The sequence below is a fragment of the Macaca thibetana genome, chromosome 11, assembly GCF_024542745.1.
Source record: "Macaca thibetana thibetana isolate TM-01 chromosome 11, ASM2454274v1, whole genome shotgun sequence".
Taxonomy (NCBI): Eukaryota; Metazoa; Chordata; class Mammalia; order Primates; family Cercopithecidae; genus Macaca; species Macaca thibetana.
The window spans coordinates 95069832-95097176 of NC_065588.1; the positions used below are offsets into that span (position 1 = coordinate 95069832).

Here is a 27345-nt window from a genome sequence, read left to right on the forward strand (position 1 = left end):
CTTTTTTCTTTTTTGAGACAAGAGTCTCACTCTGTTGCCCCTGGAGTACAGTGGTGCAATCTTGGCTCACTGCAGCCTCCCACTCCCAGATTCAAGCAATTCTCCTGCCTCAGCCTTCCGAGTAGCTGAGACTACAGGCGCATGCCACCACACCTGGCTAATTTTTGTATTTTTAGTAGAGACGGGGTTTACACCATGTTGGCCAGGCTGGTCCTGAACTCCTGACCTCAGGTGATCTGCCTGCCTCGGCCTCCCAAAGTGCTGGGATTACAAGTGTGAGTCACCATGTCTGGCCTCCACTTTAAAACATAACAGTAATTACTAAGCATTTGACTTTCCATTCCCCGTGTCCACCTGTGGCTGTGCAGCACTGCTTTCTGCTAATTCTGTAAGGAAGGGAGCATCTGTCGCTTTCTCTGCGTGAGAAGAGATCTGACCCAACGAGGCTCTTCAAATCCCTTGCCATCATGCTTGCACATTGTTCTTGTGTCCTGCTCCTCCTCCCTCAGAGCAAGGGCAGGTACTGAAGGAAGCAGGCAGGTGGAAGCCTCAAGGTGCTTTCTCCATGGAAACTAAGGTGCAGGGGCCTGATAAGAGAAATACCACACTGCAACATTCAGGCCTTGGATGCCCTGCTTGATCTGGGCCCTGTGGCTATATAAACAACACTTTCCTAACTACATCCACTGTGTATAATTAGGAAGTGGTGCTGTTGCTGCCATTATTACTTCACAGGTGGAGCAACTGGTACTCAAAGAATTTAAGTGCCTTATGCAGAGCAGGTGCTGGGTTGGGACTGAAATTTAGGGTTGTCTGACTGTGGAGCTCAGGCTCTTTGAAATGCATTGCAATGCCCTTCATTGTCTCCACCTCCCTCTTACTGGCTTAACAAGAATCGCGTTTTTTCCTCTCTAGCATCTCTTTGTGCCTTCTTCCCCGGTGGGAGACAGGTTGAAGTACCATTGTCCTGAAGCACAAAATAACCACGAAGCAGCCTGGCTGCAAACCCTGCTAGAAACTTCTTTTGATACGTAGATGTGTTTAAAAAGAAAAAAATAAAAAAAATTCACATAATCGTGCAATCATTTTTTATCTTATAATATCCCATTTATGTTTTTTTGCAGTTGTCACAGATGTAAAACCCTCAATGCTTTAGTTACTCTAATTACCTTTTAATTGCGCTGTCTTAAAAAACCTGTCGGCAATACAGTGTTCCGTGTACAACCATCAATGCCTAAAAATGCTTACAAAGTGTCCTTCCCTGCCAGCAGCCCCAGCAAGTACTTCATGTCCCTCACTTAACCAAGCTGAGTGGTTCGGAGGCAATTACAGAATTAAAACTCGCAAAAGAAAATTAAATTAAGACATTTTTCACCGTGGTCTTGTGTGTTGACATTACACGCAGTACTCTGTCAAAAAATAACTCAAATTGCAATTGGAATCCCATAAACAAGTAACATTCTATTGCAAGATAAGTTTCAAACTAGAAGGTGATGATCCTTTTCTGGCATCCAGATAGCATTCCTTCAAGTAGAAAACCAAATTAGGGATGGGTGAGTCTTCAAATGAATGTTAAAATGAGAAAAAGGTGCAATGTGAGGTGCTGTGGGAGTCTCTGCCATTATCTTGATTGGGGGCACCCTGGGAAGCCTGGGTGGATTTGGTCTCACCTGTCCAGGAGACACTGTCACACGAAATAGATGCTTCAACTTTTACTAAGTTGGCATTTTGTGTTCTGGAGATCTTTTGCAAGATCTCAAGGTAGATCCACTTCTTGGGAAATGAAAAGTGCTCTGTGATTTTTATTGCACTGAACTCCCTGAATCTTGCCAACTCATGGGATGCCACTCTTGACAATTTCCAATGCTGCATGGCAGCACTGTGGCCAGGGGTAAAGTTGCAAAGGAGGAAAAGTATATCTTTGCTGCTCTCTCCTCCTCTGTCTTTGCTGACCCCTGAATTTTCTGGAGCCCTCTTCTTCTCTTTCTCTTTTTTTTTTTTTGAGACAGGGTCTTGCTCTGTTGCCCAGGCTGGAGTGCAGTGGCACCATCTCAGCTCACTGCAACTTCTCAGGCTCAAGCAATCTCCCACCTCAGCCTCCTGAGTAGTTGGGACTACAGGTGTGCACCATCAGGCTGGCTTATTTTCTGTTTTTTTTTTTTTTTTTGGTAGACACAGGGTTTCGCTATGTTTCCCAGGTTGGTCTCCAACTCTTGGGCTCAGGCAATCCACTTGCTTCAGCCTCACGGAGTGCTGGGATTACAGGTGTGAGCCACTGTGCCTGGCCTAGTCCCCCCTGTTCTCTATTCCCCAGGAGCCCAGGACTGTCTTTTAGCTGCCCAGGGAGGCCTGATCTCTGTGATGCTGCATGTTCCAAAATCAGCCTCCTCTCCAACTGTGGAAACTTCTACTACTCTATTCTCATTGTCTAAGCTAGAAGGAAAGCTCATGCTAGTAAAACTATTCTATATTCAGGTAGGAATAACTGATCACTGTGGTCATCCTAACTGGCACTTAAAAGATGCTCTTGAATTTGTATTGATAGCCTACGGAGGCAGATATTTTTGAACAGACCTTTGTGATATATTGCCAATGCCAGAATGGGGTGAGGACCCGGGATGTCACTACTGAAATACTGCCATCACTCTGCATCGTCTACCTGTGCAGAATGGTGAAGCCAGTTCTCTACATGCAGGACAAATCCAAGGCCAACGATACTACAGTTGTAGACTGTATGGAGACTAGATGGTAGACTTTCTCCTTGGAGAAGAAGCCAAAGAGGAAGACATTCTTTGCACCTCCTGTCATGCATTTATGAGTGGCTTTTCCACAAATTAAAAAGTGATGTCATGAAGAGGTACAGGTGATGCACCTCAGCTGAAAACTGGACTCCTCACATGTTCATCAGCCTCCATTTCTAAGCACGTTTAAAGAAGACTAGAGCTTTAAAAGGCTCAAGAGAAGAACTGGCGAGGGGCTCCTCCTGCCTCTTCTTGGGGATAGAAATTCTGGCAGCGTAGCACCCTTCAACAGGGAGAGATGGCTTTTCCTGTCTGCTGTTTTCCATCACGGTGAGAAACAGCTGAAGAGCTGTCTTGCTGGTAGGGGTAGGACAGGATTCTCGGGTCCAGCTAACTCATATGGTGGTTCTGAGAAGGGCATGTGGTGATGAAGTGATGCAGCCTAGAAATCTGCCTCTCGCCACTGCCTTCAATCTGAGCCCCGACAGGTGGGACCCTTCTCCTGCATCTCATCAGGCCGGGCTTTTCCTGAGTGAGGAGACTGCAGTGTTCCCTCCAGGGCGGGGCTAACAGTGTAGAGCGAGGGCTAACTGGTGATGCCCTGTCGGGCACGTGATGCTGAGAACAGCACAGGTGCTTAACATGGCCTTAATTTGTCTCCAAGCTTCTCAGGAGTATTTGCTATAAAAAAACAATGGGAGGTCCACCACAGTGACTCATGTCTGTAATTCCAGTGCTTTGGGAGGCTGAGGCAGAAATATTGCTTGAGGCCAGGAGTTTAAGACCAGCCTAGGAAATATAGCGAGATCCCATCTCTACAAAAATATAATTATCCAGATGTGGTGGTGCATACCAGTAGTCTCAGCAGCTCTGGAGGCTGAGGTTAGGGGCTCACTTGAGCCCAGGAGTTTGAAGTTACAGTGAGCCGTGGTGGCGCCACTGCACTCCAGCCCGGGCAACAGAGCGAGACCCTGTCTCTTAAAAAAAAAAACATTAAAAAAACCCCAAAACAACAGGCACTTGTTCAGGCAAATGTTCCAAAGTATTTTGTGCCCCCAAAATAGCACAGGCCTTGTTTAAAACTGGCATTCCAAAAAAATTTTTAAAAACTCAAAAAACAAAACAACAATGAAAGTAAAAAACAAACCCTGGCACTGCATCATTTTTAATTTAGCCAGATGGGAAGACTGAGGAGGGAGTCAGCACAGGAAGGCAAAATGCAACCTGCTCCTCAGCTGAGCACGGAATGCAGAAACCGCGTCTCCTCTCGGAAGACCTCCCCTTCTGCCCCCCAACCTGAAGAAGGGTCTGTTACTAAATAGTTGCAGTCCTCCAGGTGGAATTCCCTGCTAGAGTAACCTTTGGGCTATTGATCAACAGAAGGCTGAGGTGATTTATCCAAAACATTTTAGTGCTAAATCTATTGCAAGTTCCACTTTTAATTCAAGATCGCTTTCTGCTTCCTCCTTCTTAAATCAGGATTAGTGATTCAATTCATTTCCTAAGTTGCTAGGCAATACATTTATGAGTTTATAACTAGGCCTCTAACCCTTTCCCATGAATTCAGCCAAACCCATTTATTTATTAGAATCAAAGGAAAGAAATGCTTCAAGGAGGGTTCATCTTTCACAGAGTCTAATGGGGGCTCACAGGAAGGGAAGAGTAATTAACACACAATGAATTATCCATTGCACTTCAAACTAATTCGTGGAAGGTAGCTGTGGAGTAACAGAAAAAGCATTAGGTTAGGGAGGTTGAAAATCAAGTTTGAGTCGTTCTTCATGACCAATAGGCTGTGTGACTGCAGGGCAGCATTGAGCCAAGGGACCGAGGCCTTCAGGTCTCCAGCTGCCCAGGGCAGATTAAACAACCCCCTCTCTGACCAGGGCAGGGGTAAGAGATGCAAGGTTAGGAGAGCACTGTTGAAGAATAAAGTACCATGAAAACATAAAATATGAACAGTAGGCTGGGCGCGGTGGCTCACACCTGTAATCCCAGCACTTTGGGAGGCTGAGACAGGTGGATTATCTGAGGTCAGGAGTTCGAAAGCAGCCTGGCCAATATGGCAAAATCCCGTCTCCACTAAAAATACAAAAATCAGCTGGGCGTGGTGGCATGCCCCTGTAATACCTGCTACTCGGGAGTCTGAGGCACGAGAATCGCTTGAATTCCAGGCCTAGTGGCCTCTAGTACCTGAAATGGTGAGATCTTTAAATATGCTTGTATATTACAAGTCCTTTGCTTCAAATAAAAGTGGCTCACTGACACAACACTGCCCAGTGGGGGAAATCCTTGGTGAAAACAGAAAGCAGGACTCTGGAGTTTATCAATCTGCTCCTTTTCTGCTGTGCTCTTTGCTCTAGAACAAAGTGGCAAACATAGGTGTCCTTGCAGACACTGGTAGAATCTAGGGGTCTGGGCATGGTTCCTTTCGCACCACAACTTGAGGATGATCCTTCAACTGTGGATCCTCTGTCCCTTCTGAAGCCAGTCCTCCCGCCCTGGCTGGTGGTAGTGTTTCTCAGCCTTACCCAGTCACACTCCACCAGTACGGCCTTCCAGCATTTCTTTCTTCTATCCTTCTAAACACAATCTCTCTACTTTGGCTCCCTACACAGCAACTACTAGACTACTGCCCTGAGTCATTCACTCTTTCCCTACCCACTGTCATACTGGGGGAGATCAGCTACCTCACAGGTCACTGGGATGTGGACCCTGTATAGTCAGTTGAAATTAACATCGTCCAATTCCTTTAAAAGCATATGTTGTCATACATTCACAGATCGGCTCCACTTGCCACCAACATAGGCACTTTGCCTTTGCTCTAGATTCTGAAAATATGTTGAGGACCACACTGCAAGGACTTGAAAAAATCTGCTGACCTTCTTTATTTAGCATCTTTATTTACACAGAATTATCTTTTGCATATCTTTCTGTGCTTTTGCTTCCAAGAGTAGTCATCAGTGAGCAGAGGTTTATGGATAACTCATCTAATTATTGGCAATTGAAGCAGAAGTATCTCCTTGAAGTACAGGAGCATCAACTTCTGTGTCCCTTGACGTGTTAGTAAGCAACATACAATGGAACTGGCAAGCTCTCTTTCATTCCTCTGATTGTGGAGAGTGGGTTAGAGAGAATGTTACTAATACAGCTGCATCCAGCCATACCCCCAGCATCATGAAATGACCGACTTAGGACTGCAGGAACTTCTCAGGGCAAATGCCACTTGTTTAGAAATTGTCAGAATCCAAGTCTGCTAAAGTTGTTTATCTAAGAGAGTGTCAAATTCATCCACTGAAAATATACAGCTATTTAAGCTTTTCAAGCATAAATGGAATAGAGGGAGTTTCTCCAATTTAGAAAAAAAAAAAAATCCAGGCGCCAAAGTCTTTCTTAAGATTTAGATACAGCAATAGCAATGGTATCTGTGCCATTCTATAATATGTTCCATAAAGTGTTAGAACTTTTAAAACCAACAGACTATAATTTAAGGATAAAGTAATTTTATACACCAGGAACTAAAGATGCTTCCAAGAAATAAAAAAGCAAATCGATTGGTATTGTTCTTATTTGAGTCTCCACAATTATTATCTGTCAACAACCATCAACAATATTTTGCATAGTTGGACTCACCATTATGCTGATATTATTGGTCAGCATAATGATGCTGGTTATATGCTTTTTGCCTGGGTTTCAGAACTTTTTCTATAACTGTGAGGTTGTTTTCCCAAGTAGATTTGGGGAACTTGGGTTTATCTAACTATTGAAACAACAACCTCTTTCATTACAGAAAACCAATTGGAAAAACTTCCGATTCAGATGCTGGGGTTTAACACAGACACCAAAGAGTCACTGCCCGTGACACTTTTCCCTGGTACCTAAATCCAGTTGCCTTGGCCCTAAGTTGCTGTTTCTTAAGTTCACCTGTTTCACGATTTCTGTTCCCTTTCTCCAAAATGGAGGAGGTCCAGGTGGGAGGTCTGGGTGAGAGGTCCAGAGAAAAACCAGCATTCACCAATAGTAATCACCTCTTTTACTCTCCTTCTGTACTTGATTAGTTGAAAGGATGCAGGAATAAAACACATGAACGTTTGGGATTTTGTTAGGAGAAGCCAGTCAGCTTTGAGTTTAAGGAGAGGGACAAGGGTCACCCAAGCTTTCCACTTGAGCACCAGGACGCTGTTGTCTTTGTCAAGAAAGGAATGCTTTTTCAGTGAAATGCAACCCTGCTGACCACACTTGACATCACAGCCCACAAACTATTCCCACTGTGAGGAAGAAGTCACAGCGGAGCCACAGCATGGCCTGGGCTGCTTTTCTGATTGTGTCTCTTAAGAAAACAATACAGCTGAGGCTGGGTGCAGTGGCTCATGCCTGTAATCCCAGCACTTTGGGAGGCTGAGGCAGGCGGATCACAAGGTCAGGAGATTGAGACCATCCTGGCTAACATGGTGAAACCCCGTCTCTACTAAAAACACAAAAAATTAGCTGGGCATGGTGGCGGGTGCCTGTAGTCCCAGCTACTCAGGAGGCTGAGGCTGGGAGGCGGAGCTTGCAGTGAGCCGAGATCGCACCAGCCTAGGCGACAGAGTGAGACTCCATCTCAAAAGAAGAAAGAAAGGAAAGAAAGAAAGAAGAAAAGAAGGAAGGAAGGAAGGAAAGAAAGAGACAGACAGACAACAATACAGCTGAAACTCCCATCTCAGAGATTGGGAATTAAATGTAGTTATAAAATTAAAAAGTGAGAAAATTATCAACAGAAAAGACACATATATATATCTCTAGATAAATAAAGACAAATGTTCTAGCCCTTTATCTAGTAACATCTCCTCTGATGGAGGAGTGATGACATTGTTGACTTTTCAATCTACAAGTGATTTTTGTTTTCTTTTTCAATGTTGTCCAGATCCAAAGGGACATGCTAGATAATAAGTGGCCACAGTCTAATAGAGAGAGCATCATGAAAAAGTGAAAGCACAATATTTATAGAAACCCCAGATCAAGCCCTTCCCCCAAATGGTGCCTTTCTGTATGTATGAAAGTGTATGTGTGTGTGTACATGAGCGTGTATCTATAGGTATATGTAGGAAGCATGAAGGTTGGGGGAATGGGATGATTAAAATGGAGAATGCTGGTTATTATGGGAAGCAAAGGATTTTAGATCATATTCTCAAGACTGCATCTGGTGTCTAAACCAGAGAGAGGTGTGGTACGTACCTTATTTGTTGCATCAATAAATTTGACTCCTTTATATGAAACAGAAAGAATAATAGTAGGGACCTTCTTCATTTGCTCTGTAGACTTCTGAAATTAAAATTAGAAAGCTGTTAGAGCAGTTTGTGTTGCATGGCAACTGAAGCACATAATTTTTCCTCCCGAGAAGATAAAGATGAGCTCAAATTAAAAACAACACACACACACACACATGCACACACATCAGATACACACCACGCACACTCTAATTTTAATGTTTGCTTCTCCTCTCTTGGGTTGAGCTATACTTTGGGCTTATAAAGTTATCTGTCTTGCCCTTGAGGAACTAAAAAGAGCTTGTTCCATGACTTTGTGTGGATGAAGGAGTACTTCTTTTCCCCGACACTAAAGGGTGAATGAAGAGGTCTGTCTCCTACTGCAATTTCAAGTGACCATTCCTTTCACAAGAGTTACACCACGTCAGACTTAACTCCAAGGATGCATTCAACATTAACAAAATATATGCAGCCCGGCTTTTCCTAGTTACCTTCATTCTTCAAGGCACAGAGAATGCTTGGATGTATACTTAAAATAGGGAGGTGAAATACGTCACTATGTATTGTTCTTGAACTGGACCGAATCAAAAAATGCTGATACTATATTTACAGCAGCATCACTTGTGACTACACAGGATGTAATGATACTCTAGAACAATGAAGCCCTCCAGGAGCAGTCCGGGTTTTGAGCCACAGCTAAATGCTGGACAGCCCAGGTAACCTACTTTATCATTGAGAGCTGCTACATTCCCTTAGGCCAGGTTCTTGTGACAGATGTTCACACTGGCTGAATGTGCTTGGAGTTTGCAGCTTGTACAGTTTTATGCATCTGCAAAAAGTTTCTCTATAATTGAGTATGTGCCTTTCCTGTTTAGCTTTCTCATTCATCACCAGTCACCAGCAGTCTGTTTACTTCATTGCCCTCTATGTATACTACTAATAATCACACTAAACATCAAGAAGAACCTACCTGACAGTTAGCCTGGTGGATTTTCCAGTTAAGACAGATGGGAACATAATAGGAGAGAAAACACATAAAAGGTGAGAGAGAGGAAATCATTTCAATAATTCACCAACAGTATAAATTCATTAAAAAATAAAAGATGCCACAAAAGAATAGCCTTCAGAGTCATCAAAGAGGCAGTGCTACTGTTATTTTAGAAATGCTGCAGGCTTTCACAGGCCCCTTTCTTTCTCTGTTTCTCATCATTCTATTTACTGCACTGCACAGTCTTAGGACTGACACACAAGAAACTTCCACTTTGAGCGTTCAACAACTGGCTGTCTTATGTCTATTAAGGGAATCAGGAAAAAATAGAAACTTTCTTGATTTCTTCATTTGTATTTCCCAATTTTCTAGTTTTAAATTCTGGAATGCGGCTAGAATTCAAGAAGGCTTTTAATTGGATAGTGTGAGTGAAACGCATTGAACTCAACGATGAGACTTCGATTGCATCTTTTAGTTGAGCCATGAAAAGGGGTGTTTCACATTTTCCTGATTGTTTTTGACACAACATCTTTTTGAGAGCTACTACACTGTTTCAAAGACAATGGATTACTAAAAGTATTGTTATTTAATATTTGTTGTTTTATACAGTATGTGAAAAAGCAACTCTCTTGAAGTGCTTTTTAATCAGTTTTAAAATTCCCTGGACGCATCAGTTTTCCTTTGTGATTGCCAAAAAGAGAGATTATGGAAACAAAATATAAGGTTAGAAACTTGTTTTAATGCTTCTTCCAACCACTTCTTAAAAATGTACAAGATATATCAAAGACAGGCTAGAAGAAATCATATGCAATGTGTTGATTTTAAGGCAACACAGAGGCTGAACTCTGTAAAGAGGGAGGGCTGGGGCAGCCCAGGCAATAGTTTGAATAACTGAATGCGTATGTGAAAAATTTTCTGCAAAGTGTCACAGTGGATTTTGGTAAATCACCTCACTCATATTTTGCCATGAATCCATTCTCCTGGACAGATCTATCTGTAATGCAAAGCAATATATAGCTAATATTCAGATAAAAATCCATTTGTTATTTGTTCAGCAATTGAGTTGTCACTTTAGGCAACCCACTGTGCTTGTCACTGGAAAAGCTTGAGTCTAGTTCAGGGATGGCAAACAGACCTCAAACTGTGTGCAAACACCAGTCTGCTGAAAGTACTGTGTTGAGACAGATTCTGAGCTGTGTCTGAGCTCAGTAGAAAAGAGGGCTGGGAATGATGTCTGCCATGGGAGAAGAAGAGGAAGAGGCGGCCCAGGGGCCACTCATGAACATGCCTGCTAGGTCTGATAGGAAGAACAGCCACAATTACAAGTTGACAAATGTGACAGGAGCAATGTGAACAACATGCCTCCAGGATAGTGAATAAAAACAGCATTACTTTGCATGACAGAGTGGGGCCAGTCTTCATTCATTCATTCGAAAGACACTGACAGCCTGCTAGGGGTGATTGAGCTGACTCTTGATGAATAAGCATTTTCCAAGTGGCAAAGAGGCCAAAAGAGGTTGTTTTAGCAGTAGAACTAATACATGCACAGAGGCCTAGAAATGAGAATGTGGTGGGTTTGGGTAACTGGTGGAGATGAGAGTGGTAGAGTTGGTTTGGAAGGTTGTTACTTACTCTGCCAAGTTAGGGTCCATTGGAAGCTTTTCACTAGTGAGTGACACAATCCGACCTGTGTTGCAGAAAGATTGTTCTGGTGGTTGTTTATCAAGGAGGGACTGGAAGATCTAGAGGCTGGATACAGGGAGTGAGGAAGCTATTGTGCAAATCCAAAGGAGAGAGAGACCCTGAGCACCTGAGTTGAAGTAGAGGCATTGAAGAACAGGAGGAGGAGCCATAATGTCGATAAGGAAGAATTGAAAGGTTCTGTTGATTGATCTGCCATGGAAGATGAATGGGTGGGAGGATGCCATAGATGAAGAAGCCACTGAGATAAGGAATACTAGAGGGGAAAGTGTTTTTGCATAAGCATAATGGAAATGCTTTTGCACATGCTCAGTTTGATAAGCAGGTGGAGAGGTCCAGTAGGAAATGAGAAATGAGAATCAGACCTGGAAATCCACCCACATACATGGGTGGCCAAGGAGATGGGAGCAGACAAGGTGCTTTAAGGAGTGAACAAGAAAAGGGGGAAGGACACAACTTAGGGGAAGATGAAATCCCAAGGGGTGGGGCAGAAACAAGAGCTAATGAAGGACTGGAATTGAAGCTGGAAGATGTCGCCAACACAGTATCACAGAAGCCAAGGAGGAGAGGGCTTAGAAGGTAGGAGCAGTGCCCCATGCCATGAGGACTAACAAGGCCTAAAACAGTGTGCCTACCACAGTGGCTGGCACACACAGGAGCTGCTACTTTCACTGGGCTTATTGGACGGAATCCTTGGCTTTTGCAACAAGAAAAAATTGTTGCTGATTTCATTAAGAGTAGCTTCAAGAGAATGGTGGCAGCAGCTGGAGAGGGGAATACAGTGAGTTGTGCAATGGATGCCAGTGAAAGGAAGTAGAGCTGGAGCAACAGGCAGGTCAGGACACAAGCTTTTGACCTAACATGAAGGCTTCAGTGGTGGTTCCTGTCATGGTACAAAGATTCCACATCAGATGCTTGGCCAAGTTGAATGAAGAAAAGACAAAGTATAGTCATTTCTTTTTCTTCCATGGGTCCCAAGAATCTCTGCTGTCCTAACTGGAGGCAGCGCTGTGCACAGGCCTCTATGAATGGCAGTGCTGGGGGTGGCCATGCTTTCCAGTCTGGAGCCCAAACTGCACTGCTCTCTCCACTGAGTCATTTGACAAGAAGCTGATGGATCCTGACCAGCCACAGAGTTCTAAGGGAGGGTGGGAAATCTTCCAGGTAGAGCCCCTCCTTGAAGGCATTTATACTCCCTACAAGAGATAAGAATCCATCGTCTTTTAAAGGGGTTTTCTGATGGTGTACTTTGACAAGCGTTTCCAAAGAGGTCTTTTCATACATAATTTTAGCAAAAGATGAAAATGCATAGAAAGAAGGCAAAGACACTAGGCGTGGTGGCTCATGACTGTAATCCCGGCACTTTGGAAGGCTGAGGTGGGAGGATCACCAGAGGTCAGGAGTTCAAGACAAGCCTGGCCAACGTAGCGAAACCCCGTCTCTATTAAAAATAAATAAATTAGCTGGGCATGGTGGTGGGTGTCTGTAATCCCAGCTATTCAGGAGGCTAAGGCAGGAGAATCACTTGAACCCGGGAGGCGGAGATTGCAGTGAGCCAAGATCATACCACTGCACTCCAGCCTGGGCAACAGAGTGGGACTCCATCTCAAAAAGAAAAAGAAATAAAGGCAAAGATCAAAGTTATTGAGTCTTCGGGGAGTCTAATCTGGGAGGCAAGAAATCTAATAAGCACCCCACTTCATTTATGAAGGCTTTATAGACATCAAAATGTGAGCATGGGGCTTCAGTCCAATCACAGGCAGTCGAGGTCCCTCCCTCCCCATTTTCTCTTCAGTGTTATGATTGTCATTCTTTTCTCCTTCCCAGGGACGAAGGCGCCTACTCTGAACATCAGGTTACTGGGCACGTGCTCTCAGGCAACACTGGTTTCTATGACCCATCTATCTGCATGCTCTGCTGGGTGTCTGTATAATTAATACTCCCATATGTTTCTGTTAAAAATTCAAGCTTTATTGATTTGTATAAACAGAACTCTCTACTTCAGGCCCATTTCCCCAGTGAAAGATGCTCAAGGTGAACCTTCTGTTACCGTTCTCTTTTGTTTCTAGTTGCTTTTCCCAATGCCATGCTCTTTGTGGCATTTTTCAGGTTTCCCAACGTTCTCAAATTCACCCCCCTTCAGAGCCAGCTTTACAGAAGAGACTACTTTATACTGAAGACCTCTGAGTACCTAAGCAGCTAAATACTCCTGGGGAAGGCCCCAAATTATCTTAATTTGTACAGCATCTTGCTTGCCTGCAAAAAGCATTATAGTGATATTCAAATGTATTTTGTTCACAGTTTCCCAAATTAAGATGATCATACTTTCATTATTCCAAGAGAAATGATATTTAGTTATATAGAGACGTTACGTTTCTGAAACCTAAAGTACAATGCAACATTTGAATCCTAAATTCAAAGGCAGTCTTCTCTTTAAGCACTTGAGTTTATATTGTCTATAACCATTAAACAGAAATAGGAATCAGAATTTCATATCTGGAGGTGGCCACCTGAAATACTGTTCTTAGTAAGTAATTGAATGCTTTTAGAGCACTTTTAAAAAGAAGAGATTTTGAAATCACCAAGAGAAAGAACCATCTTTCTTCTTTTCCTTTTTAATTTTAAGTTATGAACGGCTCGGTATCAGGTCAGAAATCATCATTGGTGCCTTTATTACTGCCTTAAAGCATGTCTGAAAATAAGTAGGTTTTCCATTTTGAATGCAGAATCAATAGTATGGAGATACCCTTTTCAGAGTGCACGAACTCTAATTTCAGAGCATGACTTTTCCAAGTGCGAATGAAAGCAGAGGGGTTTATGATGGGGATAACTTCAGTTGTGAGCTGTAATGCTCTTCGAGTCTGGAGTGGTGTTAATGTTCTCAGAGACAGGGAAAACAGTGAGGCTAACGAGGGGAGGATGCCACCAACCCTTCATTCTTACAATACCCCGACTGCTCCCAGTGTATCTGAAGCACAGGCTGGGGAAGGGATTTCTGGATGGTCTGTTGCCATCCAACTTACAGTATATTTTTAACCTACACATGGCTATCCTGAGAATGCTTTCTAGTTAGATATTCAGTCCTGAGTCATAACTATTAATTTTGGCATATAATATCTTCCTTAGTTAGATTCAAAGCTTAATTATTACATTCCACTTCAGCAAGTAAATTAAAACAGGATCAAGCAATTATGTTTGGTAGCCCTAAGTGACTTTCAAATGATTAAAAAACACACACAAAATAAGCATTATTGTGGTGATTTTGTAGGCAGTGAAACTAACTAGGTTGTGGGATTACAAGAGATAAAAAGCAGACCACCAATCAGCAATTTGAAATGAACTCTCACCCTTTGAAACTGAGCTTAAAGGCTACTTTCTGGGGAAAGGCTTCCACGGTCTCCCAGGCTGACAGGATGGCTTTCCCCTTGTTCCCCTCTCTGCCACTTTTCCCGTGCACTGCCCTGGATCTTAGTGCGGTGTGCTTGCTTCCCTATGGGGAGTTCCTTGAGGACTGCTCACACCTTTCTCGATTTGTCTTCACCATAATGACCAGCACATAGTCTTACATTGAGCCCTATGAAGTAGCCATTTTTCAAGTCAAGAATGGCTAAGTACCAGCAATTTCATAGGATTCGATCTAACGGTTGCTGAAATCTATGACTGTTAAAGGAACAGGCCAGTGAATTAATGTATCATAACAACCATGTAGCCAGCATTATAAGGAACCACGGTCTGGGAGCAGTGGCTCACGCCTGTAACCCCTCCTCCTTAGGGAGGCTGAAGTGGGCCGATTACCTGAGTTCAGGAGTTCGAGACCAGCCTGGGCAACATGGTGAAACCCCATCTCTACTAAAATACAAAAAATTAGCCAGGCATGGTGGCGGGCACCTGTAGTCCCAGCTACTCAGGAGGCTGAGGCAGAAGAATTGCTTGAACCCAGGAGGTGGAGGTTGCAGTGAGCTGAGATCGCACCACTGCACTCCAGCCTGAGCGAAAGAGTGAGACTCTGGGCGACGGAGCAAGACTCCATCTCCAAACAAACAAACAAACAAACAAACAAACTAACAAAAAAAAAACAAGCACATCGCCAGTCTCTCAACATGCTGAGAGCTCAGCAAACTTTCAGAGAGCTCTGGTACCCACAGCCAGCAAGGAGGCCTTGCAAAGCTTGCAGGAGGACCACAAATGTGATTAGAGGGTTACCAAGATATTCCTATGGGGTGGAAAAAACTTCAAAGATTTTGGCTGGGCGTGGTGGCTCACGCCTGTAATCCCAGCACTTTGGGAGGCCGGGGTGGGTGGATCACCTGAGGTCAAGAGTTCAAGACCAGCCTGAACAACAAGGTGAAACCCCCATCTCTAGGGAAAAAAAAAAAAGAAGATCGTGAGAGTTTTCAGTCTTAAGGAGGCAAGGCTTAGCATTTCTGCAACAGCAAAGTGGCTTAAATTGCAAGCATTAAGAAGAAAAGGCTTCTTGAGAGGGTAGAAGGATTCCTAAGGGCAGCTGGGAAGATTCCCCCTCTAGTCATCTTTAAAAATAGTTTGGGTTCTCATTTGTCATTAATGAGGCTAAATGACCTTCCAAGTACTTTTCTGGTCACAGGAGCTCTGGCACAAAGGCTAAGAGAATACAGAACCTAAAACCAGGTGACAAGAACAGATAGTGGGCAAGCAGCCATTGAAACCACACCTCCTGCATATGACATGGCCGTTGTACTGCCTGTGTAACTCGCATGCTCTGGGGCCCAAGTCTGGCACAGCACAAAGCGATGCCCTCCGTTTCTATATGCTGCTGATGCTGCATATCTGAGACCATACTTTGAGAACTACTGCTCTAAAAATGCGGTCGATCAGTTTGATTGAAAGTTACTGTCAGAACTGTTCTCTGCTGCTATGCATGTAAACTCGCTGTACTGCATCCTACATTAATTCAGAAAGAAGCTAGTTTATCAAAACACACTGTTCTCCATTTGACAAGTGATTTCCAAAAATCCTTAGTTAGCATTAAGCTACAGCTCTTGGTCTTGAGAGCAATTAAAACGAATTATTTAATTCTTCATGGTTTCTCAGGGACTGTGAATGGATAAAACATTCTTCACATAAAACAAACAGTTCAGTTCATAAGGACAGATTCAAGAGTTGCATCTAGAATAGATGTTGGCCAGGTGTAGTGGCTCACGCCTCTAATCTCAGCACTCTGAGAGGCCAAGACGGGCAGATCACTGAAGATCAGGAGTTCAAGATTAGCCCGGCCAGCATGGTAAAACCCTGTCTCTACTAAAAATTAAAAAATCAGCTGGGCGTGGTGACGGGCGCCTGTAATCCCAGCTACTTGGGAGGCTGAGGCAGGAGAATCACCTGAACCTGGGAGGCAGTGATTGCAGTGAGCCAAGATTGCACCACCACACTCCAGCCTGGGCGACAGAGTTAATGACTCGTGAATAACAACGATAGAGTTAATAAGATCAGGGGTCACGCTGAAGATGAAGATATATGTTTTTTATTAAAGTTCCCCTATTCTCCCTCAAATTAAGCACATGCTCTTGAGAGTTGTGACAGGCAAACATGAACATGGGCTTCTGTACTGTCTCTGGGAGTGTAATCTGGAACAAGTTTTCTGGAAGGCAATTTGGGAATAGTTATCCAAAGTTTCACAGTGTGTAAACCCTTCGATCCAGCCATTCCAAATCTAGTGGCTCATTCTAAGGAAATAAACCAATTGCAAAAGATTTAGTTAGGTAAAGGGTGTTACCCATAGTACTGGTTATCATTTGAAAAAAATTAGAAATGACCCAATGACCAATGAGGAGAACTGGTTAAATAAGCTTGGTTCAACTATGGATTGGAATATTGTAATCAACCACCACAAACAATATTGGGGATGAATATGTATAGGAATAAAAATATTTCAAAATGTATTATTGTGTTTAAAATACATGATAAAACAGTGAGTGTGCAATATTTCTACTTATTAGAAAAATAGTACCTACAAATGCATAAATTGTTGGTCTGGAGGATTACACAGGCATAAGATGTTAACAGGGAGGAATTTACCACTTCTAGGTGGTAAAAATCACAGTTGTTTTTATTTCTCCTTCCTGTATTTCTATTTTAGAAGTGGATAGTAATGAATGTGCATTGCTTTTGTAATAAAATAAAATTTTAAAAATGTATGATTTTAATTAAAAATGCCAAGTGCAAATGTGTGAAAAAACACACTGTTTGAATCTATCACTTATAAGTGCAACTTCTGTGTTTTTTGGGGGTGTGTGTGATAAGCCATCTTGGGCTTATCAAGGGACCCACAGAGGAGCTCCTTCTTCTGGGAGGCAAGGGGCAGTTGTCAGCAAATGAGAGCACAGGATGGTATGTTTGGATTCCTGGCTAAGTTCCATTCCTTCCTCGCTGCGTGGTTAGGTACTCAACCTCCCTGGGTCTTAGTTACCTCATCTGTAAACGGGTATGTTAATATAGCATCGACATTTTAGAGTTGTGAGGACTACACAGGATAATTCAGTGCCTAGCATGTAGTGAACATCAACAGATTTTAGTTATTACTGTTTAAAAACAATATCTTTTTCTGGTAGAGATGGGGGTCTTATCGTGTTGAACAAGCTGGTCTCAAACTCCTGGCCCCAAGAGATCCTCTTGCCTCGGTCTCCTAAAGTGCTGGGATTACAGGTGTGAGCCACCTTGCCCGGCCAGCTGTTATTGTTATTTTGAGGATGGATGCTTTCACTCAGAAAGTCCCTCTCCAAAGTAAAGCGCTGGCCAAAGAGAGCAGAAACAAAATTGAAATCTGTGTGCATAACTGAACACTCTCCAGCCTACTTGTTATGATGGCAGGAAAACGGTAGTTGCAACAATGAACATTCAGTGGATCAATATATCTGGGCCAATGACAAGAGACTCAATCAATCATGTTTAGAAAGAGCTTGAGACAAGTGGGAATTAAAGACAGAAGCAGCCCAGGAAATCTTTCAGTGATGTGAAGTAGTGAGGGTGTTATATAGGAGAAAAGCTAGCAACAAGAGCAATAAAAAATAAGAAAGATAATTGGGGTTTGAAGACAATATGGAATAAGATGGTTGGTGCTCTTAAGCTTTCTAGGGAAGAAAACCTAGGTAATACCATTCAGGACATAGGCATGGGCAAGGACTTCATGTCTAAAACACCAAAAGCAATGGCAACAAAAGCCAAAATTGACAAATGAGATCTAATTAAACTAAAGAGCTTCTGCACAGCAAAAGAAACTACCATCAGAGTGAACAGGCAACCTACAGAATGGGAGAAAATTTTTGCAATCTACTCATCTGACAAAGGGCTAATATCCAGAACCTACAAAGAACTCAAATTAACTTACAAGAAAAAAACAAACAACCCCATCAAAAAGTGGGCAAAGGATATGAACAGACATTTCTCAAAAGAAGACATGCATACAGCCAACAGACACATGAAAAAATGCGCATCATCACTGGCCATCAGAGAAATGCAAATCAAAACCACAATGAGATACCATCTCACACCAGTTAGAATGGCAATCATTAAAAAGTCAGGAAACAACAGGTGCTGGAGAGGATGTGGAGAAATAGGAACACTTTTACACTGTTGGTGGGATTGTAAACTAGTTCAACCATTATGGAAAACAGTATGGTGATACCTCAAGGATCTAGAACTAGAAGTACCATATGACCCAGCCATCCCATTACTGGGTATATACCCAAAGGATTATAAATCATGCTGCTATAAAGACACATGCACACGTATGTTCATTGAGGCACTATTCACAATAGCAAAGACGTGGAATCAACCCAAATGTTTATCAGTGACAGACTGGATTAAGAAAATGTGGCACATATACACCATGGAATACTATGCAGCCATAAAAAAGGATGAGTTTGTGTCCTTTGTAGGGACATGGATGCAGCTGGAAACCATCATTGTCAGCAAACTATCGCAAGAACAGAAAACCAAACACCGCATGTTCTCACTCATAGGTGGGAACTGAACAATGAGATCACTTGGACTCGGGAAGGGGAACATTACACACCAGGGCCTATCACAGGGAGGTGGGAGGGGGGAGGGATTGCACTGGGAGTTATACCTGATGTAAATGACGAGTTGATGGGTGCTGACGAGTTGATGGGTGCAGCACACCAACATGGCACAAGTATACATAAGTAACAAACTTGCATGTTATGCACATGTACCCTAGAACTTAGAGTATAATAATAAAAAAACAAACAAAAAAAAGCTTTCTAGGGTAGACCCGTAAGAAAACATTCACAATGGGAAAGGCACACGTGAGCAAGGGTCAGCAATAAGGAGTTACCTATGTGGCTGTTTCTTCGTGGGCATTGCTATTCAATAGACACACAACACATATTTATGGGCTCAGAAGCTGTATTCATTATGACTCATGCAGTATTTTGGAGAGAGTGAAAGAAAATAATTGATGCTTCCATGAAATTGGGCAACAGAGAATTTTTTTTTAAGATGGGGTCTGGCTATGTTACTCCGACTAGAATGCAGTGGCTGTTCACAGGTGTGATCACAGTACACTACAGTCTCAAACTCCTGGGTTGAAGTGATCCTCCCGACTCAGCTTCCCAAGTAGCTGGGAGTACAACTACATGTCACTGTGCCCAGCTCAACAGACTTTTGAAAAATAGTTACTTAAAAGTTTTTTTCCCAGCTTGGTTCCTAAGAAGTAATTCTTGAAGTTATATCTGAAAATGACCATTTGTCACAGAAGGTATTTGTATGAGGACAGAGGAACAAAACATGATTTTAGTTTGAGTCTCTTCTAAGAGGAAAGAGGCTTTTACGTTTAGTATTTCCATCCAATTTTAAGATCTAACTTTTTAAAAGCTTTCCAACCCATTCCCACTATTGTTTCCTAAAACACATAAAAAAGAGAAAAGTCTTAATACTTCAACTAAGGCACAGATTATTACTTGGAAATTTGTATATTTGAAAATTCACATTTTAGAAGTGCTTCTGGATTGAAAGTTTAAAAATCATACAAATTAAGAGGAATAGATTCAACGAGAACTATGGGGAAACTATCTAAATCCTTTGGGAAATAAAAGTTCCAAAACCTAAATACACTAGATTTGCTTATTTCTGACGTAAAAATAATCTTAAAATATATCCTTTCTTACACCAGGAAGGCAGATTTCTACCTTATCTTATTTGAAAACAGGTATTTCTTTTTTGGGGATGATTATTTAAAAAAAAATTAACTGACACATAACTGTACATATTTATGGGGTACAATGTGATGTTTCAATATATGTATACATTGTGTAATGACAAATAGGGGTAATTGTCATACCTGGAACCTCAAACATTTATCATTTCTTTGTTTTCAGAATATTCAAAATCCTCTTCTAGCTATTTTCAAGTATACAGTACAGTATTGTTAGCTACAGTCACCCGAATATGCAATTGGGCACCAGAACTTATTTTTCCGATTGAATTGTAAGTTTGTTACCACTGAGTAACCTCTCCCTATTCCCCTCCTCCTCATCTACCCTTTCCTGGCTCTGGTAACCACTGTTCTATTCTCTACTTGTATGAGATCAACTTTTGAGATTCCATGTATGAGTAAAACCATGCAGTATTTGTCTTTCTGTGTCTGGCCTATTTCACTTAACATAATGTCTTCCAGGTTCATCTATGTTGTCACAAATAACAGAATTTCATTCCTTTTTTTCCCTGAATAGTATTTTATTGTGTACATATACCACATTTTCTTTACCCATTCATCTGTTGATGGACACTTAATTTTAAATAGACACTTAGCTTGGATCCACATCTTGGCCGTTGTGAATAGTGCTAGAGTAAACATGGAAGTGCAGATATCAACATACTGATTTCATTTCCTTTGGATATATACCTAATACTGGGATTGCTGGATAATATAGTAGTTCTCTTTATAATTTTTTGAGAAGCCGCCATACTGTTTCCATCATGGCTCTACTAATTTATATTCCCACCAACAATGTACAAGGGTTCTCTTTTCTCCACATTCTCACCAACATTTGTTATCTTTTGTCTTTTTGATAATAGCCATTCTAAATGGAATAAGATGTAGTTTTTGCTTTGCACTTCCCTAATGATTCGCTTTGAATTTGCTTTGCATTTCCCTACTGATTAATGATATTGAGCATTTTTTCATATACTTTTTGGCCATTTGTAAGTCTTCTTTTGATAAATGTCTGTTCTGGTCTTTTGTCCATTTTTAAGTAGATTATTTGTCAACTCAAAATGGATTAAAGACTTAAATATAAGGCCTGAAACTACTAGAAGAAAATGCTGGAGAAACATGTCATAATATTGGACTGGGAAAGAATTTTTTGGATATGACTCCAAAAGCACAGGCAACAAAAGCAAAAATAGACACATGGGATTACATCAAACTAAAAGCTTTCTGCACAGCATAGGAAACAACAACAGCAGACGAGACATCTTAGAGAACGGGAGAAAATATCTGCAAGCTGCACATCTGACAAGGATTAATATCCAGAATTTATAAGGGACCCAAACAATGCAATAGCAAAACAGCAAATAATCCTATTTTTATTTCTTTTTAAGAGAAATTTCCTTGAGAACAAACACCTGTGAATGATACTAACCATCAACGACGGGATTAGAGAGAGTAAGACTGCAGAGAGTATTAAATTGAATATAATGGCTTACCTCTTACAGTAACAGATGTTTCCTAACTGTATATTTAATTAGGGAAGTGATGCATTACGGTATATTAGTGAAAATTAAACCCTGGGGCAAAATTCAGGGTTGGGGGATGGGGTATGGGTAAACCTAGGGAGGCAAAATTGAAGAGTAGGGCCTCAGCTGGCCAGAGCAAATCCTTCACTTCACCAAAAACTGTACGTCTTGGAACCTTTGAAGTGGGAGCTATTCATACCAACATAAGAACAGCAACAAACCAACCCACTGAAAAGTCAAAGCAATATACTTATGGCTCTGTAAAATCCAGTCCTGTGGACACATTATTTAAAAGAGGTAACTCTCAGCCAGGTGCGGTGGCTCACACCTGTAATCCCAGCACTTTGGGAGGCTGAGGCGGGTGGATCACTTGAGGTCAGGAGTTTGAGACCAGCCTGGCCAACATGGTGAAACCCTGTCTCTATTAAAAATGCAAAAATTAGTCAGGCATGGTGACGGGTGCCTGTAATCCCAGCTACTGGGGAGGCTGAGGCAGGAGAATTGCTTAAACCCAGGAGGCAGAGGTTGCAGTGAGCCGAGATTGTACCATTGCATTCCAGCCCGGGTGACATGAGCGAAACTCTGTCTCAAAGAAAAGACTTCCTCTCAAGCTTGGCGTTTGGTCGATGGGGACCCACGGGGGTTCAACATGTGTATCGAGAAGTGTTATTTCTGTTTGGGGCCCATCCACCCTGGCCATGGCACAATGTTCATCTGCAATGATTGCAAGGTGTTCAGATTTTGTAAATCTAAATGTCATTAAAAACTTTAAAAAGAAGTGCAATCCTCACAAAGTTAGGTGGACCAAAGCATTCTGGAAAGCTGCTGGTAAAGGGCTTACAGTGGATAATTCATTTGAATTTGAAAAATGTAGAAATGAACCTATCAAACACCAGCGAGAGCTATGAAATAAAACTACTGATGTAATGAAGAAGACTGAAGAGATCAAACAGAAACACCAAGCTAAATGTATAATGAACAGATTGAAGAAAAATAAAGAGCTACAGAAAGTTCAGGGTATCAAAGAAGTCAAGCAAAACATCCATGTTATCCAAGCCCCTCTTGCCGGCAAAGGGAAGCAGCTGGAAGAGAACATGGTACAGCAGCTACAAGAGGATGTGGACATGGAAGATGCTTCTTAAAAATCTCTGTAACCATTTCCTTTATGTACATTTGAAAACACCCTTTGGAGACTTGAAGCTGCTAAATTATTAGTTTATTTTTTACATAAGGTCACTTAAATGAAAAGTGATTAAAATATATTTTTCCTACATTGCCATCTACAACACATCATATATTATGGATGTTAGATTGCAACTCAGTGTTAAATCATGAAAATTCTACTTATAACTATAGAAATGAATTGTGGATGTAAAATGGTTATACTATTTGGATAATGGCACTAGGCAGCATTTGTATAATAACTAATGGGAAAAATTCATGGCTAGTGATGTATAAAATAAAATATTCTTTGCAGTAAAATATTCCCTTTATTAATGTTATAGAAGGGAGGATACAACAAGGAACTAACAATTTGTATGACAGTGTCAACTATTATTTTGATTTTAGAATTTCCTGTTTTGCTTTATTTGCATCTTAGAAGAGCATAATGACATTGTTTGATGAAGCCTAATTATGCTGGACTGTTTTGAGCTGGTTTAGTTGTGGTAGTTGTGGATGTTGGGGATGAGAACTGAATAATCTTTGCTTGAAATGACACTACACTCTAGAATTTCCACTCTGGAGAACACTCAGTTCTAACTTGTGATTCCTGGTAGAACAAACTTTATTTTTCTAGCCTAGCAATGATCTAGAAGCAGAGGAACCCCAGTGCCTTTTAAAAGTTATTATGTGGTTTTCTTTTAAAAAGCTCCTGTTTTTGGAAAGTAGAATTTATGGGTACAACATCTGTTTATTATTTGCACATAAAACCATTTAAAAAGTGGAAAAAAAAAAAAAAAAAAACCAGGACAATGAATGTTCCTGGCACATTGGAGAGGCAGTCCAGTCTCTGGATTCACAGTGTGGGTAGTGGAGTGGACTGCCTGGTTTCAAATCCTGGCTCTGCCACTTGCTGTCTGTGTGACCTTGGGTAAGTGACTTAACTTCTCTTCGCCTTTGTTTTCCCATATGTAAAGTGGAAGCAATGGCAATATGTACTTCATGGACTGAATGAACTAATGCACATAATTCAGTTGTGCAGGGCAGGGTGTACAGCTCTCCACTGTTACCTGTTATTAGCCCTAATAAACTGATTTTAGGAGGGTATAAGTACATGTCATTTTTAAGATCATCTATTATGATCCCTTAGGCTGATGGCAACTTGAAAATGCCTCTATGGTAATACTTCTATCACTTTGGGGGTAATTAAATGTTCACATGTTGGTTTTCTCTACTAGATTGTGAACTCAGTGGATTTTAGTCATCTTCGTTAACATAGTACATTTAAGGAAACATTTATCAGAATTGGGAATCACACTGATTTACTAATTACTGGGAGAGACATTTTAATTTTGGCTAAAATGCATACTTTGAACAGAAAACATCTTTTTTTTTTTTTCAATTAAAAGAATGAACAGGTAACTCTTAATCTACAATACTTTGGTCTAATAATATTACCATGAATCAACTTTTTAGATCATCTGTGTCCTAAAGAAGTTTTCATGGGGAGTTCTGATTGAACTGGGACTTTTGGCTGAAATGTCACCATGCTGAGATCAGAGAAAACAGCAACTTGGGGTTCAAACTGAAAATTAGCTGCAAGTTGAGATCAACATCATTTATAGTTGGTGGAAGTTCTAATTCATAATAGAATAGCTCCAGATAGCAGATCAACCCTACGCTTCTGGTTTTGAAAGACTCTGGTGAAATGTAGTGAATGCAACCTTAGCTACTTTATCAAGAACTGAGACTTATTTAATCCAGATTGGAAATAAGGGTTTATGATAGTCCGAGAAGTAATGAAGTTTCTGTTTTCATGTAAACTACGTAAGCACCAAGAGCAGCAAACCAGAAAAATGTCCCCCAAAACAGAAGAATGGCTTCTAAATATATGTTTTTTTCTAAGTTTCATTTTAAGCAACAGACGAGTATTTAACTAAATTATTCTCTACTGAGACTACTAAAATGGCTTTTCTATTGCTATCAGGATGTAATTTCAGATCCACTCAATTTCATGAAATTGACTGAGATTCAAATCATAGATCTGGTATATTTTAAATGATGCTGCATGCACTAGGCAATATTGATGCTGATTATGACACCGGAGTAGCTGGACTCAGGTAATTTAGTTAAGAGTATTAAATCAGAGACGCCAAATTAATTTATTAGACATGTTCATGAATATTTCCAAAATTATTATGAGGCTTGATGAATGAAAACTTTCCCTTTTTCTTATTGTTCATTGGTGACACAAATTTGGTCAGATAAATATTTAGAATATAAGATTTCCAGAATTATAAAACCAGGGAGAACTCTAAAGTGCATCTAGTCTAATGTTCTCATTTTATATGTAAGAAAACAGAGGATCGGGGAAGCAGGAGAATGTAGTGGTTAAAAGCCTGGGCTCTGGAGTCAGACAGACCTGAGTTCCAGTCTCAGATTGGCAAGTTATTCCCCGTGTGACCTTGAGTAAGTTATTCAACCTCTGTAAGCCTCCATTTCTTCATCTGTAAAATGGGGACAATAATTGTACTAAGGGACACTGTAAGGACTCAGTGAATGTTAGTAGCTATCATATTATTTTTATGAATAACAAGTGACTCCTAAGGCAAATAAGCAGCAATAGAACTAGAACTTAAGAGTTTCTGACACATACAGAAGCTTTTTTTCATCTCAACACAGTACCTAAGTTAAAAATTCACTGGTACTGATAATTTAAGTACTGTATAACTCTATATTAAATAGAAGGATAACTATTTCAGTCTTTTTTGCTATTAATTGATCAAAATATTAGTGATTACATATTGAAGTCTCAATTTCATGAAGATTCACACATATTTAGCTTTCCATAAACAAATGGATATTTCATGTTTACCTTCATAGCTGTTTCAGTGTAATTATATGCTCTTAAATTATTTTCCACCAAAAGCTGCTCATATAAAATAAACAACAAGGTATATTGGCCGTAAATAAAAGTTAGCATTCCACTTACTAATGACCTTAAATTTGACTTTAGTTAGATGCTATATTGAGTAAGTCTGATATTCTTGATTTGTGCAGTTACTCAGATACCACCATAGCCTCTATACACCTGCTATGGAGGAAGCAAGAACAAAGGACACACAAAAGGAAAAGGTGGGTCTGCAATATGAGTTAGAGTTGCTTTGGCTAAAATAGACACCTAGGAATCAAGCAGCCACTAATCACAGATATTTGGAATAGCCATTTTTTGTGTGTGTGTGACAGAGTTTCACTCTTGTCACCCAGGCTGGAGCACAATGGCACGATTTCAGCTCACTGCAACCTCTGCCTTCAGGTTCAAGTGATTCTCCTGCCTCAACCTCCCAAGTAGCTGGGATTACAGGTGCGCACCACCATGCCTGGCTAATTTTTGTATTTTTAGTAGAGAAGGGGTTTTGCCATGTTGGCCAGGCTGGTCTTGAACTCCTGATCTCAGGTGATCCACCTGCCTTGACCTCCCGAAGTGCTGGGATTACAGACGTGAGCCACTGTGCTCGGCCTGGAATTGCCATTTTTGGTCAACATATGCACTTAAATAGTTCATTCCACTCGAAGTTGAATATTTTTCTTAAATTTTAAAAAAACTGATAAGAAATTGCATAAAGAATATTAGCTTTATATAATATGCTCCTAATTCTTCTGCTTTTGATAATTTTAGTTAATTGGTGGTCTTTTCAGTAAATATTCTCAGACTATCGAGTGAGTGCTTAAAACCTTTTCTTGTAATAAAGATCATTTTTCTAATCTCAAAAATGATACAATTTTAAATCTTTAAAAATAACTAAGAACAAATATAACATAGTACAAATATAGCAAATAGACATTAACTCAAACTATAGTGAGATAAGTTCAAGTCTAAACATGCAGAAAGTGAGAGCACCTTTTTATGTAATACCAGTGTGATTCAGCAGACCAACAGATGAAGAAAATAGTAATTTGAAAGGTGGCAATTTGTATCCATACCCGCTATTTAGTATTTCAGCTACTAGAAATAAAGTAATTTGGCAGACTTACCCGCATTTTTGCACAAGCATCTTGGGTTGACTCTGTCCCCCTAAGCTCTTTTATCAGCATAGAACCTAAATACTAAAATACAAAAAAAAAAAAAATTCAATGATTTATGAAATGAAATATAAATATGAGCAACGTTTTAAAAGCAAATTGTGGAAGTATTACTGGCTAGGTTTCCTGGCTGTAAGTTGTTGCATAACTTTAAAAAACTGACAGTAACTAATCCTAACAAATAAATGCATTCATAGAGAAAATGCAGCAGAATTAACCATAAGTTCTGGGGGCTGTAATTGCTCTTTATAATGAAACTGCAGCATCTTCTAAAGATGCCGTCTTTCAAATCATATTTAACTGCAAAATGGGGGCATCTAAAAATGTTTTCCCCTTTTTTCAGGCAGCAATGTCTGCAAAAATAAATCACACTACTATCTCTGTAATTACAGGGTTGCATGAGACAGCTGAGAAGCTAAGCAACATGTCCCCCATTTGGGCTTATTCTGCTGCATAGGTAATTAATGTTAGGCTTTTAGGCAGAGATGCAGTTTTGGACCTTTTTCATTCACAGCTGTGTGCCCTATGGTTGATCCACCTGAAAACGGAATGGGAGGGTAGGGGGAGGGAGAGAGGCATTCTCAGTTGTTTCACAGGGGAAGAGAGCTGGGTTCCCGGTGCAAAGTGCCACCTGGAGGGCTGAATAGAGCTAGAAGGATGACAAAGTCTCCCAAGAATTGCCAACCAC

The 27345-nt window shown here is 40.9% G+C and overlaps 1 protein-coding gene and 1 pseudogene across 14 annotated transcripts in view; one reads left to right on the top strand and one right to left on the bottom strand.

Moving 5' to 3' along the window:
- Positions 1-27345, bottom strand: part of ANKS1B (ankyrin repeat and sterile alpha motif domain containing 1B) — a 1295786-nt gene that overhangs the window by 38824 nt on the left and 1229617 nt on the right. For 12 of the 14 annotated variants that reach the window (XM_050749329.1, XM_050749335.1, XM_050749332.1 and 9 more), the window contains 3 exons: positions 26610-26681; positions 8961-8972; positions 7959-8045 (listed from right to left, as the gene is read on the bottom strand). In XM_050749329.1, coding sequence (XP_050605286.1) covers positions 7959-8045; positions 8961-8972; positions 26610-26681 — 171 coding nt within the window. Of the gene's footprint in view, positions 1-7958; positions 8046-8960; positions 8973-26413; positions 26682-27345 lie in introns of those variants that run through there. The other 2 variants (XM_050749322.1, XM_050749321.1) reach the window with 2 other exon arrangements.
- On the top strand, positions 22063-22555 carry LOC126931290 (probable ribosome biogenesis protein RLP24; annotated as a pseudogene).